The following is a 14,085-nucleotide window of genomic DNA, read 5'->3' on the forward strand; positions in this document are numbered from 1 at the left end:
TGATGGAAATTAGAAAAGCGTGTATATTTCTGGAGCTTTGAATTTTAAATTTTCAGGTTGATGTGTTAGTTTATTTTGACATATTGTGAAAGTATGAGAAATGTTTTGTCTGCAGTTTCTTTTTGTGAAAAATAATCTGCTTTAAATAGCTTAGTTTCTTCTAGTGCACAGGTCACTCTTCATTGTTTGCAGTATGTGTATGACTCAACACTTCAAGGTTTGGCTTTATTCTCAGAACCTCCTAGATGTAAAAATGAATTATAAAATTTCCCTTGGATAGAGATTGTGTTTGGCCCCTGTGCTACAGAGGTGATCAAAAAGTGTAATGAAAGGGGCAAACTGATCTAGGCAATCTCTACGATTTTTTAACCTTCCTTTTCCAAATTGTCCAAAGTATTTTCTTTCTCCTCATCCAGTTCTGGCAAAAAAAACAAAATAAACAGTCTCAGCAGAATTCATGTAAATGGAAGTTTAAGACATGGCAGCTAGGAGATTCCAAACAGAAGTCTCAAACCTCCCAAAACTAAGGACAGTCTAACAAGTCTGAATGACTATTCAAGAGACCTTGTGACCCCCTCCTACCCTGGCCCTTTTTCTCTTCCAGAAAGTCTGACCATCTGTTTTTCTGTTTGGCAACAGATAGATTTTTCGGAACCCATTAGTCTGAAACATTCATCAAGGTTACAGATGGCAGTGGAAGGTTCTTCCTTTCCAGGTAGTTGTTCCTCATTCTGCAGTTTCTTCACCTGTCCCAAGGAGTGATAGAACCAGTTCCTCCTTCCGTGGTGGGGAAGCAGTTTTATTCAAGGATGTTCTTAATCCCAAAGAAAGAAAAAGTGTGGTGGTCAGTTCTGGATCTTTCTTTCCTAAACCTTTCTGTGATAGTGCCCAATTTCAAAATGATGTCAATTCACAACCTGTTGCCTCTTCTTTAGCTAGTTGGGCTATCAACTGCACCAAGAGTGTTCACAAAGTGTCTAGCTCCAGTTGTAGCTCATTGCAGGCTACAGGGCATCCATATTTTTCCGTATTTAGATGACTTGTTTATCTTTGCAACGTCTTCAAAATTTCAGGAATCTTTCTCTTGGGTGAGAGGGCAGTTGCACAAGCTCGGATTCCAAGAGAACATTCAACAGTCTTTCTTGACTTCTCCACACAGGATTGTGTTCCTGGGATGCCACCTAGACACCTCTGTTCAAACAGATTTTCTTCCACAGGAAAAAATGATCTTCATAGATCTATTTCTAAAGATTTCTTCTCAGATGTCTGTAACTGCAAGGGAATACCTCGGGATGTTTGTGTCTTATGGTAGCTATGATTCTGATGATACCCCTGGCAAGACTGCAGCTGAAAATGATGCAGTGGTATCTGAAATCTGTTTGGTCCCAGCATCAATACCCTTTATCTTTTCAGATTCTAGTACTGGGATTTGTCAGAAGAAAAATCACTTGATGGAGACAACAGCTATCCTTAAATCAAGGTCTGTCCTTTTCCCTCCCTGCTGCAAAGCAGTCAGTCACCACAGATGCTTTGGACTTTGCTTGTGAGCAGTTTCAGAAGTAAAAGTGCAGAGGTTCTGTGACACCAAGAACATATGCAAGTACATAAATTTCAAGGAGATGCTTACAGTGATCAAGGTATTCATATCTCTGAACCATCTTTGGTCCCTGAGATCTCTTCATGTAGTTACAGACAGGACAGTACCATGGTGAAGTGGTACATCAACAGACAAAAGAGGAACCAGGTTGTACCCCCCTTGGCAGACTAGCCATGTCAGCCTGGGATATAACTTCACAGCACAGTCTCACTCTACAGGCATCCTACATTCCATCAGAGCAAAATTGTGTGGCAGACATGCTGAGCAGAACTAGGGCAGACCCTCACGAATGGAAAATGAATCAGGTGGTCTTACAAAATTTGATCTATCTGTGTAGAGTTCCTCAAATAGACCTCTTTGCCCCCTTTCTGAATAATCAACAGGCAACATTCTGTTCCATGACTCCATCCAAGAAGGCCTAGAAGGCAGCAGTCCTTTCTCTGGATAGGAATGTTCCTGTATGTCTTTCCACTAATGTCCTGGGTACTTCTGAAGATTAAGAATGAATCCCTCAAGATCATTGTGGTAACTCCCTTCCTTTGGAAATGGCCAGGGGTAATTTCCACAAACTTCTTCATAGAATGGATCTTACTCGCACAAGAACAGGGTATTTGATATACCTTGACATCAGTCATCTTCAGTTGAGTGCCTGGATGAGAGGGTTTTGATTCCTTTTAGGCACCTGTTTTCTGAGGACGTGCAGCAGGTACTAATGGAGGCAAAAAAGCTTGCTACTAGATAGTAATGTATTAGTAAATAGAAACGGTTTTCTAGTTGGTGCCAACAATATAACAACCACCCATTCAGGGCTAGTTGTTCTCTGGTTTTACAATATCTGTGAGAGTTACTATCCTGTGGCCTTTCTTATACCTCAGTCAAGCTTCATTTATTGGCCATTTCAGCATGCCTGCCCATGGAAACTCCTCTTTCAAGGCAGTCACATTAAAATATTCTCAAAAGGGGTTTTGCATAAGAGGCCTCCAAGAAAACTGGTGGCCTCTCCATGTAATCTAAATTGTGTGCAAGAAAAGCTAACACTTCCTCCATTTGAACCAGCTGATCTGGCTGAATTGAGGTTTTTAACATAGAAAACACGTTTACTGGTTGATTTTAACTCTGCAAGTAGGGTATCTGAGTTGCAAGCTCTTATGGTGATTCAACTCTACCTCATTTTCCACAAGGACATGGTTTCTTTGAGAACGAATCCTTCTTGTATGCCTAAAGTGGTATGTCAGTTTACTTTAAGCCAAAGTATCCACCTCACTGTTTTTTTTTTCTGAATGTAAAAATGAAGGAGAAAGGATATTCCATACCTTGGATGTCCACAGATAACTTAGATACTATTGTGACAGAACTAAATCTTTCAGATCAGTAGTTCATTGCTTGTAAAGGTGAGAAGAGGGGGACAACCTGTATCAAAACAGACCGTTTCCAAATTGTTGTCTAAGGGTATTAACTTTTTTTATATTCACCATGACAAATATATTCCAGGCAGCGTCAAGGCCCACTCTACAAGGACCTTTGCTGCTTCTGTGACTTTTGGAAAGGGGTGGATTCTAGAAGTGTTCTAGCAGCTGTTACTTGGTCCTCTGTACATACTTTTACAAAGCAATGTAATAGTGATGGCGAAACTTATGGGCTCGGCGTGTCAAAATTTGGAAAATGCCCATCTTGACTCTGATGGCGTGTCACTCCCCGCCCCCAAACAAAAGAGAAACAATTCTTTACATACTCATTTATTTAAAAAAATATAGTCCAATCGTGTTGCTATATATTATAAAAGTAAAAGAAAAGTCAGTGACTTACAGTAGAGAAAACTATATGCTCACTGATAATTGGACTTAAAATAGTGCATCAAAAAATTACCGTGCTTTTAATAGTAATTTTGAATTGAACTGAAAAAATATGGAACACATTGCATTTGATTTGATTAACATCGATTAATGACTTTTTTGTTTAATAGATAAGTGCAGGGTCACATATTTCTTGTATTTTTATTCATTCAGTTTCCTTGGTAACTTGAGTGTTGGTGAATGCTGGTGTGTCACCCAAAGCTTTCTGGCGTTGTCACCTTTGACGCGTGTGTTATAGGTTCGCCATCACTGCACTATAAGCTTGATTCCTTCTCTAGGTCTAGATCATGTTTTGCTTGGACCATTCTCTTTACTACTTCCACCTCCCATATATAGCTAGCTATGGTAATCTACCCATATAGCTAAGGCTGCTGCAGCATGGATTAATATGAAGAACATAATACAGTTGTGTAAGCTGAATTTGCCATAGCAGTAGATGTTCAAATGATTACTACTGCACTAGCCACTTCCTCCCTCAACCTCCCCTTGTTTTTTGGTGGTATTTTTATGCCAGGTTGTGGACATTTATTTTTTTATTGCTCCTAGACTTGCCCATTCTGGGCTGACCTTCCCTTTCTCTGCTGGCAGGAAAACTTTGAAGGGCTTTCTGCCCAAATTTGTCTTTTAGTTAGCTCATGCTCCTTGACAGTTTGGGCATGTGAAAGGTGCCCTGAAAGTGAGGAAGCTGTCCGGCTATTATATAGCTAAGGCTTCTGCAGCAGTGATCATTTGAACATCTACTGTTATGGTAAGTTCAACTTACATTACTGTACTATCTTAAGGGCACTTATATCTATGTGTTTCATTACTTGGACATTTAGATGATTAGCTTTAACTGTAGATGACTAACCAATATATTCTGTTAAATATTTAAGTCCCACAATCAAATTTAGTGTTTTATCTTTATTAGTAACTTTGGCTGTAAAAGACAGATAACTTGTATTAGTGATATGTGTGTCCCTAATCTTTTTGATAGTATACATGCTGTTCATGTACCATGACTTTGAAGTGAAAGGTTTTGGTGTTTCTTTGTTTAAAGTAGCTGCAGCTCATGTAATTGTTGTCACCTCTTGAATGAACATTCTTTTCATTTTTCTTGTTGTCCTTACAGGTCCTGTAGGAGTTGGATTGATAGTTGGTGACAAATCCACATGTGGTCCTGTTTCAGTTAATGAAGAAATTAACCTTCCTTCTTCAGACAGTGAAGTGGAAATAGTTGGTGTGCAAGAAAATGCAAGGTACTAAATTTATTTTAATTAATTTCTCTTCCTTGAATCATAGTTTGTGTGATGAAACAACACTAACTCCAGTAGCCCTAAGAAGAACAAGAAAGATTCACTTTTGGAATACTGAAAAAGATATGAACAGTGCAGTTTGACATTCTAGAGAGAGGGTTATAAGGCTGTGAGCTGCTAACTAGCTTTTTTACCTTTTGTCAGTGTTTGTTTCCTTACATTTGAAAACAGTGAGTCTAAGTATAGCAGTTAGCTAGTGTTGTAAGGCCATTTATGACAGAAGTCACTTGTGTGCCTTAATGGCTTTCTCATTTAAAGGACAACAATGGGATTCTATAATTACATGCTCAACTTCTCTGTCTTTTATCTCCCTATTTATTGTCCCTGCAATGAGTAAACAACAACACAGCATTTAAAATATTTTAAATTGACTGTTTCTCTCCACTAGAACAGTACCTTACTGTACTGTGGTGGTTTCACTTTCAAAAAACTTTTATCCTGCCCTTGCTGCAGTCTCCAATTCATTGATGTCATCAAGGCCACTGAATACAGGTAGTTTTCTGGCCAGTTGCCTCCCCAAACTGACATTAACATGACCGTCCTAAAAACCCACCTATGCTGTGATGTCACACTTCCCTGGTCCTTCCCCTACCTATACAGAAAGTAAAGGCTAGAACAAGGAAACAGTACATGAGTCAAGTCTCCTGCTGTGAGCTATCAATCACAGCAGGTAACGGCTCAAATTACCCTTAGCACTTTGACAGCTAGGGAAGCTAAGTGTGAAGGGGGGATGGGAGATGAGTCAAAGTAGTACAATTCAGGCTTCACAAAAATGCAGTTTAGCCATTCTAAAAAAGCAGCAGCAGTAAAAAAGCACTTTGAAAGTCTGTTCTGTGGCATTTGCACGGTTTGTGTTTTAAGTAGTTATTGAACGGTATGAAATGTTACTTAAAACTAGCTGACTGAAAGACAGTAGTGTATAATGTAAAATCAATGCAGTGACAGGAACTTTAAGAAGAAAGAGGCCTGTGTGATGTAACTTTTTACAGATGAGCACTGCATTTTGGGATACCTAGAGGCAGACTAAACAATCAGAATTACTTCAAGATGCAAGGCCCCATGTGGTCAGACTCAGAAATTACGTATATTTAAAAACCTGTAAATAGTCAGAGAGTGGTGTTAAAATGTAGGAAACACCAAACCATGATGAAATAAACAAGTCTGTGGGTGCGGTTCTCCTTTAACAAAAAAAGTTCCTTTGTGGTTGGTTAATTTTTCTATTCACGTTCTTGCAGCATTACCAATTGTCATTTGAGTTACCTAAAAGTGAAGTTAAGGCATCGCCTGTACATAATCTTTTTGGACTAGGAATATCTTTTAAAGTACATTTCTTGTTAGTTAATGTTTGATTCCATGATGAGATGTTAAACCGACACCCCATCTGGCTGAATTGGTGGTAGCTTAGGAGGATGTAAAAGATCACATGGCACTTGGGAAGTTCCCCAGACCAAATTTCCGATAGTCAGTACGGATTCCACCTTGAGTTTCCTATGAAAAGAGGCCATTGGCCTAGTGGGACTAACCCAGTCAACGAAGTGTCAATATTTAAAAAACACAACTTTCTGTAATGTGGTACCTCATAAGTTTGTGAAGAATTGCAGTATACCTCTTGTGCCCTCCAAGTTGTTGGTGTACTTTCTGACTAACGGTGTTAGTAATTGAGGGTAGGTTGTTAATTATTGCAGTATTCTGACTCCATCAGTCAAAGATGGTCTTTTGTCAGTTGCTTCTGTCTCTTTGCATTTGAATGTCGGTCACTCTGTTACATTTTTCATGTTCGGAAGTAGTAATTAGTAAAATGCTGTCAATGCCGGGGCACCCTTGCCATCTCCAGCTTTTTTCTGCTTGTGGAGAAGTGGGCTTTTTTTTTTTTTTTTTTTTTTTTTTTGAAACCTCTGTAGAGCATACGAAGTAGATTTTAAGAACTGTACATTTTTTTCTTGTCAGTCAGCTGGATGACAAGAAAAGAGGTGACTACTATATTTCAAAACTCCAATGTGTGTGTTTTGGGATAGTACATTTGTTTCTGATCCTAAAGATGAAAGCAAGTAGCCCTGATGTAAAATCAAAGCTGGCAGTAGCAGCATAACCAGAGAAATTTTTAGTAGTGGTGAACAAAACAAGTCTAAATTTTCTTCAAGTCAGTCTTAAGCAGTGGATGCATCATATGCAACTCACAGCTTGTAGGTACATTTTGAAATGGAAGTTTTTTTTTTTTTACATCTTTATTAAATCATCACATTTTAAGGTGTAGCATAGATTTCTAAACATTAATAGAATTCTTATTGGTATGCAGTTTAGGTACATGTTCTCTCTCTATCAGTTTTCATTATGTCCAACGTTACATAAGTTGCTTGCTTCCTGACTGCTGGGTTGTAGCTCCCAATTACACAAAAGAAAAGTTGCAATACATTTGTGAATCCCATTTTAAACTTAAAAATAATAGTCAACTTTCCCACTTTCTGCTTTGTTCTAGTGCTCAGAACTCTGTGCATGCACCCCTTTCTGTTGCTTAGGTGACTGAGAGTAAAAGAAGGCATTAATGCTCAGATGCAGAGGCAAGAGTATGGGAGTTTTTTTTTCCTAAACTGGTAAACTAACTTATAGAAAAGTAAGTGCTTAATTTAAGTGTCTGTGTGTTATGTATGTGCAAACATTTGAGTTTCAGACTTCATATTCTTCAGGAAAAAAACACGCTGATGCATAACCTGTTAGTCTGTCAACTTTTTAGATATGTAAAGGCAACATCTGTCCTTGATATTGGTCCATTGTCATTCATTTTTTCAGTTTTCTCCTGGATTCTTGAACTAATATATAGAGAGGTGTTTTTGTTGCAGTAGGTAGTACACTATTCTAACAGTAGTGAGCTGAGAAGGTTGCTTCCATGAGGCAGTTATTTATGTTTTTGTTAATTTTTCACAGTCAAACATCTGAAGTTTATAGTCAGGCATACGTGTGGTTGTAGTTGATGGTTGTATGTATGTATGTGTGTGTTAATGGGAAGCAAAGGTGCTCTCAACTGTCTGTAATTTTGCAAAATGGATTCCGCTTTTTTTTCCCCCCACCATGTCCCTTGAAGTGTTATATTTTTCTGGTAAAGCATTGAGTAGTACAGTCAGTCAGTAAAGCCAGACATTATAGTTTCTATTGGTTCTTAGTTACTAAGCATGCAATCTAAGTGACCGTTAGGGAGCCAAGCCAGAATGCTTATTTGCGTCAAAGCACTGTCTGAAATGAGGACTGAGGGAATCAAACCCTGTATCATAGGAACTACACCTCACAATCTTCTGTCTGTGCCAACTGCTAGATATAAACAAAGGTTCGTAGGGAAATACTACACAATCAGTATGCAGACTATATTACAAGCCCAGTCAATAACCATACAGTGAAGAGAGGTCAGAATCACATCCCTGTAACTTGTATCTGTGAGGTGGAGGCCTTAGCCATTATACCAACCGCACTTCAAAATCAGAAAATGCATGTTGATGGAAAACCTCTTGCTCTATTAACTTCAGTGAATTATAGATGTTATGTAGTCCTATCTCGCCTAGATTCTTACTCGTGGGTTCGGAGCCGAACATCTGCTCTGACTCAGCCGATTTTACTAGCTCAAAGTCTCTCATTGGCTGGGCTAAGATGGTATTCCAGGGTGCACTGCTCCATATCCCCAGATCTCGTTTGCCGCTTGTGTAGCTCGGACGTGGTCTTGCTTGGCTGTGGCTAAGTACCTTCTTTTTGCAATTTCTCTTAGAGAAATTTGTTAGTTCATACCCAAAAGCTATTTTAATAGCTATTTCTTGTTGCTGTCGCCGTGTTTGAGTGTGGTAGTTTTATTTTTGGTATCCCTAACTGTTCCAGCGGGCTAGGCCCATTTTAGGTAGAGGATCTAGTCCTCCCCTCTGTTGTTATAACTTTTTGTGTGATTGTGTTGTTCTGCGTGTTCCTTAGAAGAACCGTTTCAGTTAGAGGTTCTTAGAGTGTGTTTAGTACTGTTTTTTCTGGTGTTTCTAAATTGTGTGTTATTCCTGCCCTTTTTTTGTAAGTTGCGTCTAGGTGGTTTCGCTAGCGTTAATTTTAAAATGTCTAAGGATCAGAAGGAGCATAAGCCTTCTGGCTTTAAAAAATGTTCCAAATGTGGATATAAGATGTCCATCACGGATGGACACTCTGTGTGTGTTTACTGCCTTGGAGCCATCCATTTACAGGAGTTGTGTAGCTTTTGCCACACGTTCAGTCCTAGGGTGCTCCAGGAAAGGAAAAATAAATTGATACTAAAGGGACTTTTAAAACCATCATTCAAGGAAGCTATAGACTCGGCTTCTAGTCCCTAGCTAAGAAAAGGTCTCCGGCTCCATCTACCACTTCGGAGCCTCCGGAGAAGATTACTGTTTTGGACTCTACCTCCTCGGCTCAACTTTTCTCGGTGCCGCAGGAGGTATCAGTGTTAACTGAATCGGCGTCGGCTCCTATTATTCTTGAACCCATTCGGAGCCGGTTGCCCAGTGTGAGGCATGGTTCACCTGACAAGAGATCCCAATCCCCATCGCTCTCCTCCAAATCCTCCAGCTTTCTGATTTGGATGTTGATAGGGTGGTGCAGGGGCTCCTGCAGTCACTGGTGTTGGCCAAATTGTTCTCGGCTCCGTAGCCAGTTCCTACGACCGTTTTGATGATTCCTCCTCCGAGCACATCCTTGTCGTCGGAGCCGGTATGCTCCACTCAGAGCAATGTTCCTGCGCTGGCTCCGATACCCCTCTGGGTCTATCGGTGCCGGCCTCTGCTCTGACCATGTCGGTTTCGTCCACAGGGTTCGAGACTCAGGTCTCTTCGGTCGGGCTCGAGGGGGATACTTCGGGACATCTGTCTGTTCCGAGTCTCCCACTCGATGCATTGGCTCGTGGTTACCCCAGTCCCGGTCGTGGCCTCGGAGGCCAGTCAGTCCTCGGACTCGGGCGGGACCTGCCTTCGAGGCCATGCGAAGCAGGCTGGCCAGATCGTCAGCTACATCACCCAGGTCGGTCATTCCATCCCCCACCACCCCAGCGAGAGCTTCTGACACTCACCTATCCATGGACAGTAGAGCGCCAGGCCCTAAGGATACCCCCCACGAGCGGTCCCCAACTTTCTGAGGGTCTCCCAGAGTCCATGCCTGAGGAGCCTCCTAGAAATAAGTTGTGCAAGAGGAAGCACATAGACTCCCAAGATGAGTCTCTCACCTCCGATACTGACCTCTGATGATGTTTCCTTCTCCGATATCCTGGAGATACTGAAACAAAGAGGAGACTGGCCTTCCAAAGCTCCTTCCGAGGAGGAGTCAGTATTCCTTAAGGCTTTTGGCGCTCAACCCTCTGCCTCCTGGGTGTCTCCACCCTTCGATGAACTTCTTGACCTCATTTGTCGAAGAGTGTGGGAAAACTCTGATTCTGTGGAGCCCATGCCCAGGCATCCCAACAAATTCCTGTCCGCACCCCAGGGCAAAGAGTTTCTGTCAAAAGGAGCCCCTGTTGATGCCATGGTGGTGGCGGCAGCCACCCAGAAGCAAGTTGCAGAGTCTTCTTCATTGGTCCATCCTCCTAACAAGGAGTATAGGACCATGGACTGGTACGGGAAGCGTACCCTATCTTCATCAACCTTCACATTACGGTCGCTGAATTATTTGTCTCACTTCACTCGGCTCCAGAGAGATCTCCTCAAAGAGTTGGGAGATATTCTTGCGGGTAACATACCTGAGGCGGTGGCTCATACAGTTAACGCTCAGGTTTCTACCCTCAACTCTATAGTTAACTCGTCCATGCGGCTCATTTCGTATGCAGCCGAGGGAGCGAGTAGGGCAGCAAGCTCAGGGGACGCCCTTAGAAGGCAAGCCTGGCTGCGCCTGTGTCACTTTGCGGAGGCCTTCAAGTCTTCCTTCACTGATGCCCCATTTGACGGTTCCTCCTTGTTTGTGACCAAAGTGAAAGACACCCTCACCAGGTGTGAGCAAGAGGAAAAGACCCTGTCTGCCATAGGGGTTCGTTTTTCCCTTCCTTCTAGGCCTTATCCCAAGGCCCAGCGGGGGGGGGGGGAGATGTGGTTCAAGAAATCACAGAAGTTTTTTCCTGCCGCACAAGGTGAACCCCCTCCAGAGGCAGGGGAGGGGGGGTTACTCAGGGAGACATCGCCCCAGAGGCAGAGGGGGCCCCCACAATTTGGGAGACCGCGACTCCTTCCGTGACTCTCCATACTCTCAGTCCTGAGGGTGTGCCCAACTGCGCTTATCCAGAGCCAGTCGGGGGTCGAATTTCCTTACATCCGGAAGCCTGGGAGAGCATTATCCAGGACCGATGGGTATTACGGATAATTTCCGGAGGTTACCTCATCCCATTCTCTTTAGTACGGCCGCCAATCAGAAAAATCCCAGACGTTCCACCCAGTCAAAGGGATCAAGCAGCCTCAGAGGTCTCTCAGCTGCTAGAAAAAGGAGCCATCCAACAAGTCCCCCCAGACCAAATCGGATTAGGGACTTACTCAAGATTCTTTTTGGTGCTGAAAAGAACAGTGGACCTGAGACCCATTCTAGATCTCAGTCAACTAAACAATTACATACACAAGTCCAAGTTCCGTATGGTCACACTACAATCGATTCTCCCATTGTTGGGAGAGGAGGTATGGATGTGCTCCATCAATCTCAAGGATGCTTACTACCATGTCAAAATGGACAGAGCATCCAGGAGTCACCTACGCTTCCGGCTGGGAGCCAGTCACTTCCAGTTTCGAGCCCTGCCCTTTGGTCTCACCACAGCCCCCAGGGTGTTCACCAAATGTATGGCAGTGGTGACGGCTCACTTGAGACTTCAGGGATTCTAGGTGTTTCCATGCCTAGACGACTGGCTCCTTACCGCCCCCACCAGGCATCAACTAGTTCAGACCAGGGACGCTACCATCAGTCTATGTCACCAGTTGTGAGCATAACAATAAACTTGGAAAAATCTGCCTTATTGCCCTCACAGCGTGTCACCTTTATAGGAGCAGAGTTAGACACCATTCGAATGCGAGCATTCTTACCACAAGAAAGGATCACAGTATTACAACAACAAATACACATGCTGATGCCCCTGAGACAAGTGAAGTCAAGACTGGTTCTACAACTCCTAGGGACCATGGCAGCAACTATCATGTTGGCCGGCCCCTCTAGCGAGATTACACATGAGACTTCTTCAATGGCTCCTCTCTGTCCAGTGGTCTCTCCAAAGACTCCCACTATCTCTTTCCATCTTACTCACAGACAGGTGCAAGCAGGACCTCCATTGGTGGCTGTGCACCAACAATTTGAACGGGGGAAAGCCCTTCGTTCCACCAGTCCCTGTTGCCAGGGTGACCACGGACGCCTCCCAGATTGGGGGGGGGGCATTATCTCGGCAGGACAGTCCAAGGCACGTGGCAAGAACACGAGATACATTTGCATATGAACGTCCTGGAGATGAGAACAGTGCTTCTTGCTTGCAGGCACTTCAGAACGTTCTTCCTGTAGGGACTGTTGCGATACACTCAGACAACATGTCAGTAATGTGGTATCTCAACAAACAAGGGGGAACCCTGTCTTACCCTCTATGCAGAGAAGCTATGCGAGTGTGGCATTGGGCAATAACTTCCCAACGGTTTCTGGTGGCGACGCACATTCCGCGGAAGTCCAACGTAATAGCAGACAGGCTAAGCAGAGCGATACGTATGCCTTACGAGTGGTCCCTGAATCGCCTGGTTGCAGAGCGAATCTTCAGCAGATGGGGTCAGCCTTGCTGCGACCTTTTTGCCAGCCCTCTAAATGCGAAATGCAGCAACTACTTCACGCTGATCCCCCCACAGGGGGAATCACCGAGGGACGCTCTGGTTCACGATTGGCCCTCTGGTCTGCTTTATGCTTTCCCTCCATTTCCCCTGCTCTCAAAGGTGATTCAGGAGGCGCAATCCTTGGGAAGCAGAATGATTCTGGTTGTCCCACACTGGCCTCATCAAGTCTGGTTCCCCTTTCTTCAACCATACATTGTGGACACTCCTTGAATTCTGGACCCTCTGCCAGATTTACTGACACACATGTCGGGACAGTTCCACCCCTCTCTGAGGACACTATGGTTGACAGCCTGGCTACTCCACTTACATCGCTAGTCAGACGTCATAATTTTCCACTGGAAGTGGTCCATATATTATCGGCCTCTCATAAAGCCATCCACTAGAAAGATTTATTCTAGCAAATGGAAAAGGTTCTCTATCTGGGCACATACTAGAGGCATTGATCCTTGCACAGCTCCAATAGATTTAGTTCTGGAGTTCTTGTCTATGCTGTTCTATCAGGGGTCCGCATCAGCCACCATCAAAGTTCAGCTGGCGGCGATATCTAATTTCCACGTAGCGAACGGTCCTAGTCTCATGGCGCACAGATTATGCAAAGCATTCCTTAAAGGTACTCTGTTGCTTTGTCCCCCAGTGTCCGAACCTGTCATGCCCTGGGATCTCAATTTTGTTCTTCAAGCCCTTACTCTACCACCGTTTGAGCCTGCAGCTACCTGTGAATTAAAATTCTTGACATGGAAAACAGCATTCTTAATAGCCGTCACTTCAGCAAGGCGGGTTTCGGAAATTCAAGCCCTCTCCATCAAACCCCCATATTTAATCTTCCATAAAGATAGGGTCTCTCTTAGACCAAACCCCTCGTTCCTTCCTAAAGTGGCTTCCATGTCTAACATAAACCAGTTCATTGAGCTGTCTGTGTTCTTTCCCCACTTTTCTAACAAGGCAGAATTTAGGTTTCACCAATTGGATGTACATAGGCAGTTACGCTTCTATCTACACCAGACAAAAGATATCCGGAAATCTGACCAACTCTTTGTTTCCTTTTCAGAAAACCAATTGGGTTCTCCGGTATCCAAGGTCACGCTGTCTAGATGGATAGCCAGTTGTATCTCTTTCATCTATCAGGCAGGAGGTAAAAATTTGCCATTTCCAGTCAAGGCACATTCTACTCGGGCTGTTTCTACATCCACAGCCTATCAAGCTAGATTGTCAATGGATGATATATGTGCTGCAGCTACTTGGCCTTCTCCCCACACCTTTGTTTCTCATTACAAATTGGATGTGGTCTCCAGGGGCAGGTCTTCCTTTGGCTCCACAGTTCTTAGAAGTATTTTCCTATGAGCCACCCAGGATGTAGGTGCTAGGGACGCTGTCCCACGGGTAAGAATGTAGGCGAGATAGGACTACATAACATCAAGAAGTTATGTACTCACCATAACGTTCGATGTATGTAGTCCATCTCGCCTCACATTCTTACTTACCCTCCCACCTTCCCCCTGCCTGGAGGATTTGGA

General features: G+C 43.3%; 1 protein-coding gene across 6 annotated transcripts in view; it reads left to right on the top strand.

Annotated features, from left to right (window-relative positions):
• Nucleotides 1-14,085, top strand: part of CCHR1.PART1H18orf25 (chromosome chr1.part1 C18orf25 homolog) — a 988,978-nt gene that overhangs the window by 845,305 nt on the left and 129,588 nt on the right. For all 6 annotated transcript variants that reach the window (XM_044081954.1, XM_044081941.1, XM_044081934.1 and 3 more), the window contains one exon: nt 4,562-4,688. In XM_044081954.1, the coding sequence (XP_043937889.1) occupies nt 4,562-4,688 (127 nt within the window). The remainder of the gene's footprint in view (nt 1-4,561; nt 4,689-14,085) is intronic.

The sequence above is a fragment of the Protopterus annectens genome, chromosome 1.part1 (assembly GCF_019279795.1).
Source record: "Protopterus annectens isolate FY-2018-M chromosome 1.part1, PAN1.0, whole genome shotgun sequence".
Lineage (NCBI taxonomy): Eukaryota > Metazoa > Chordata > Ceratodontiformes > Protopteridae > Protopterus > Protopterus annectens.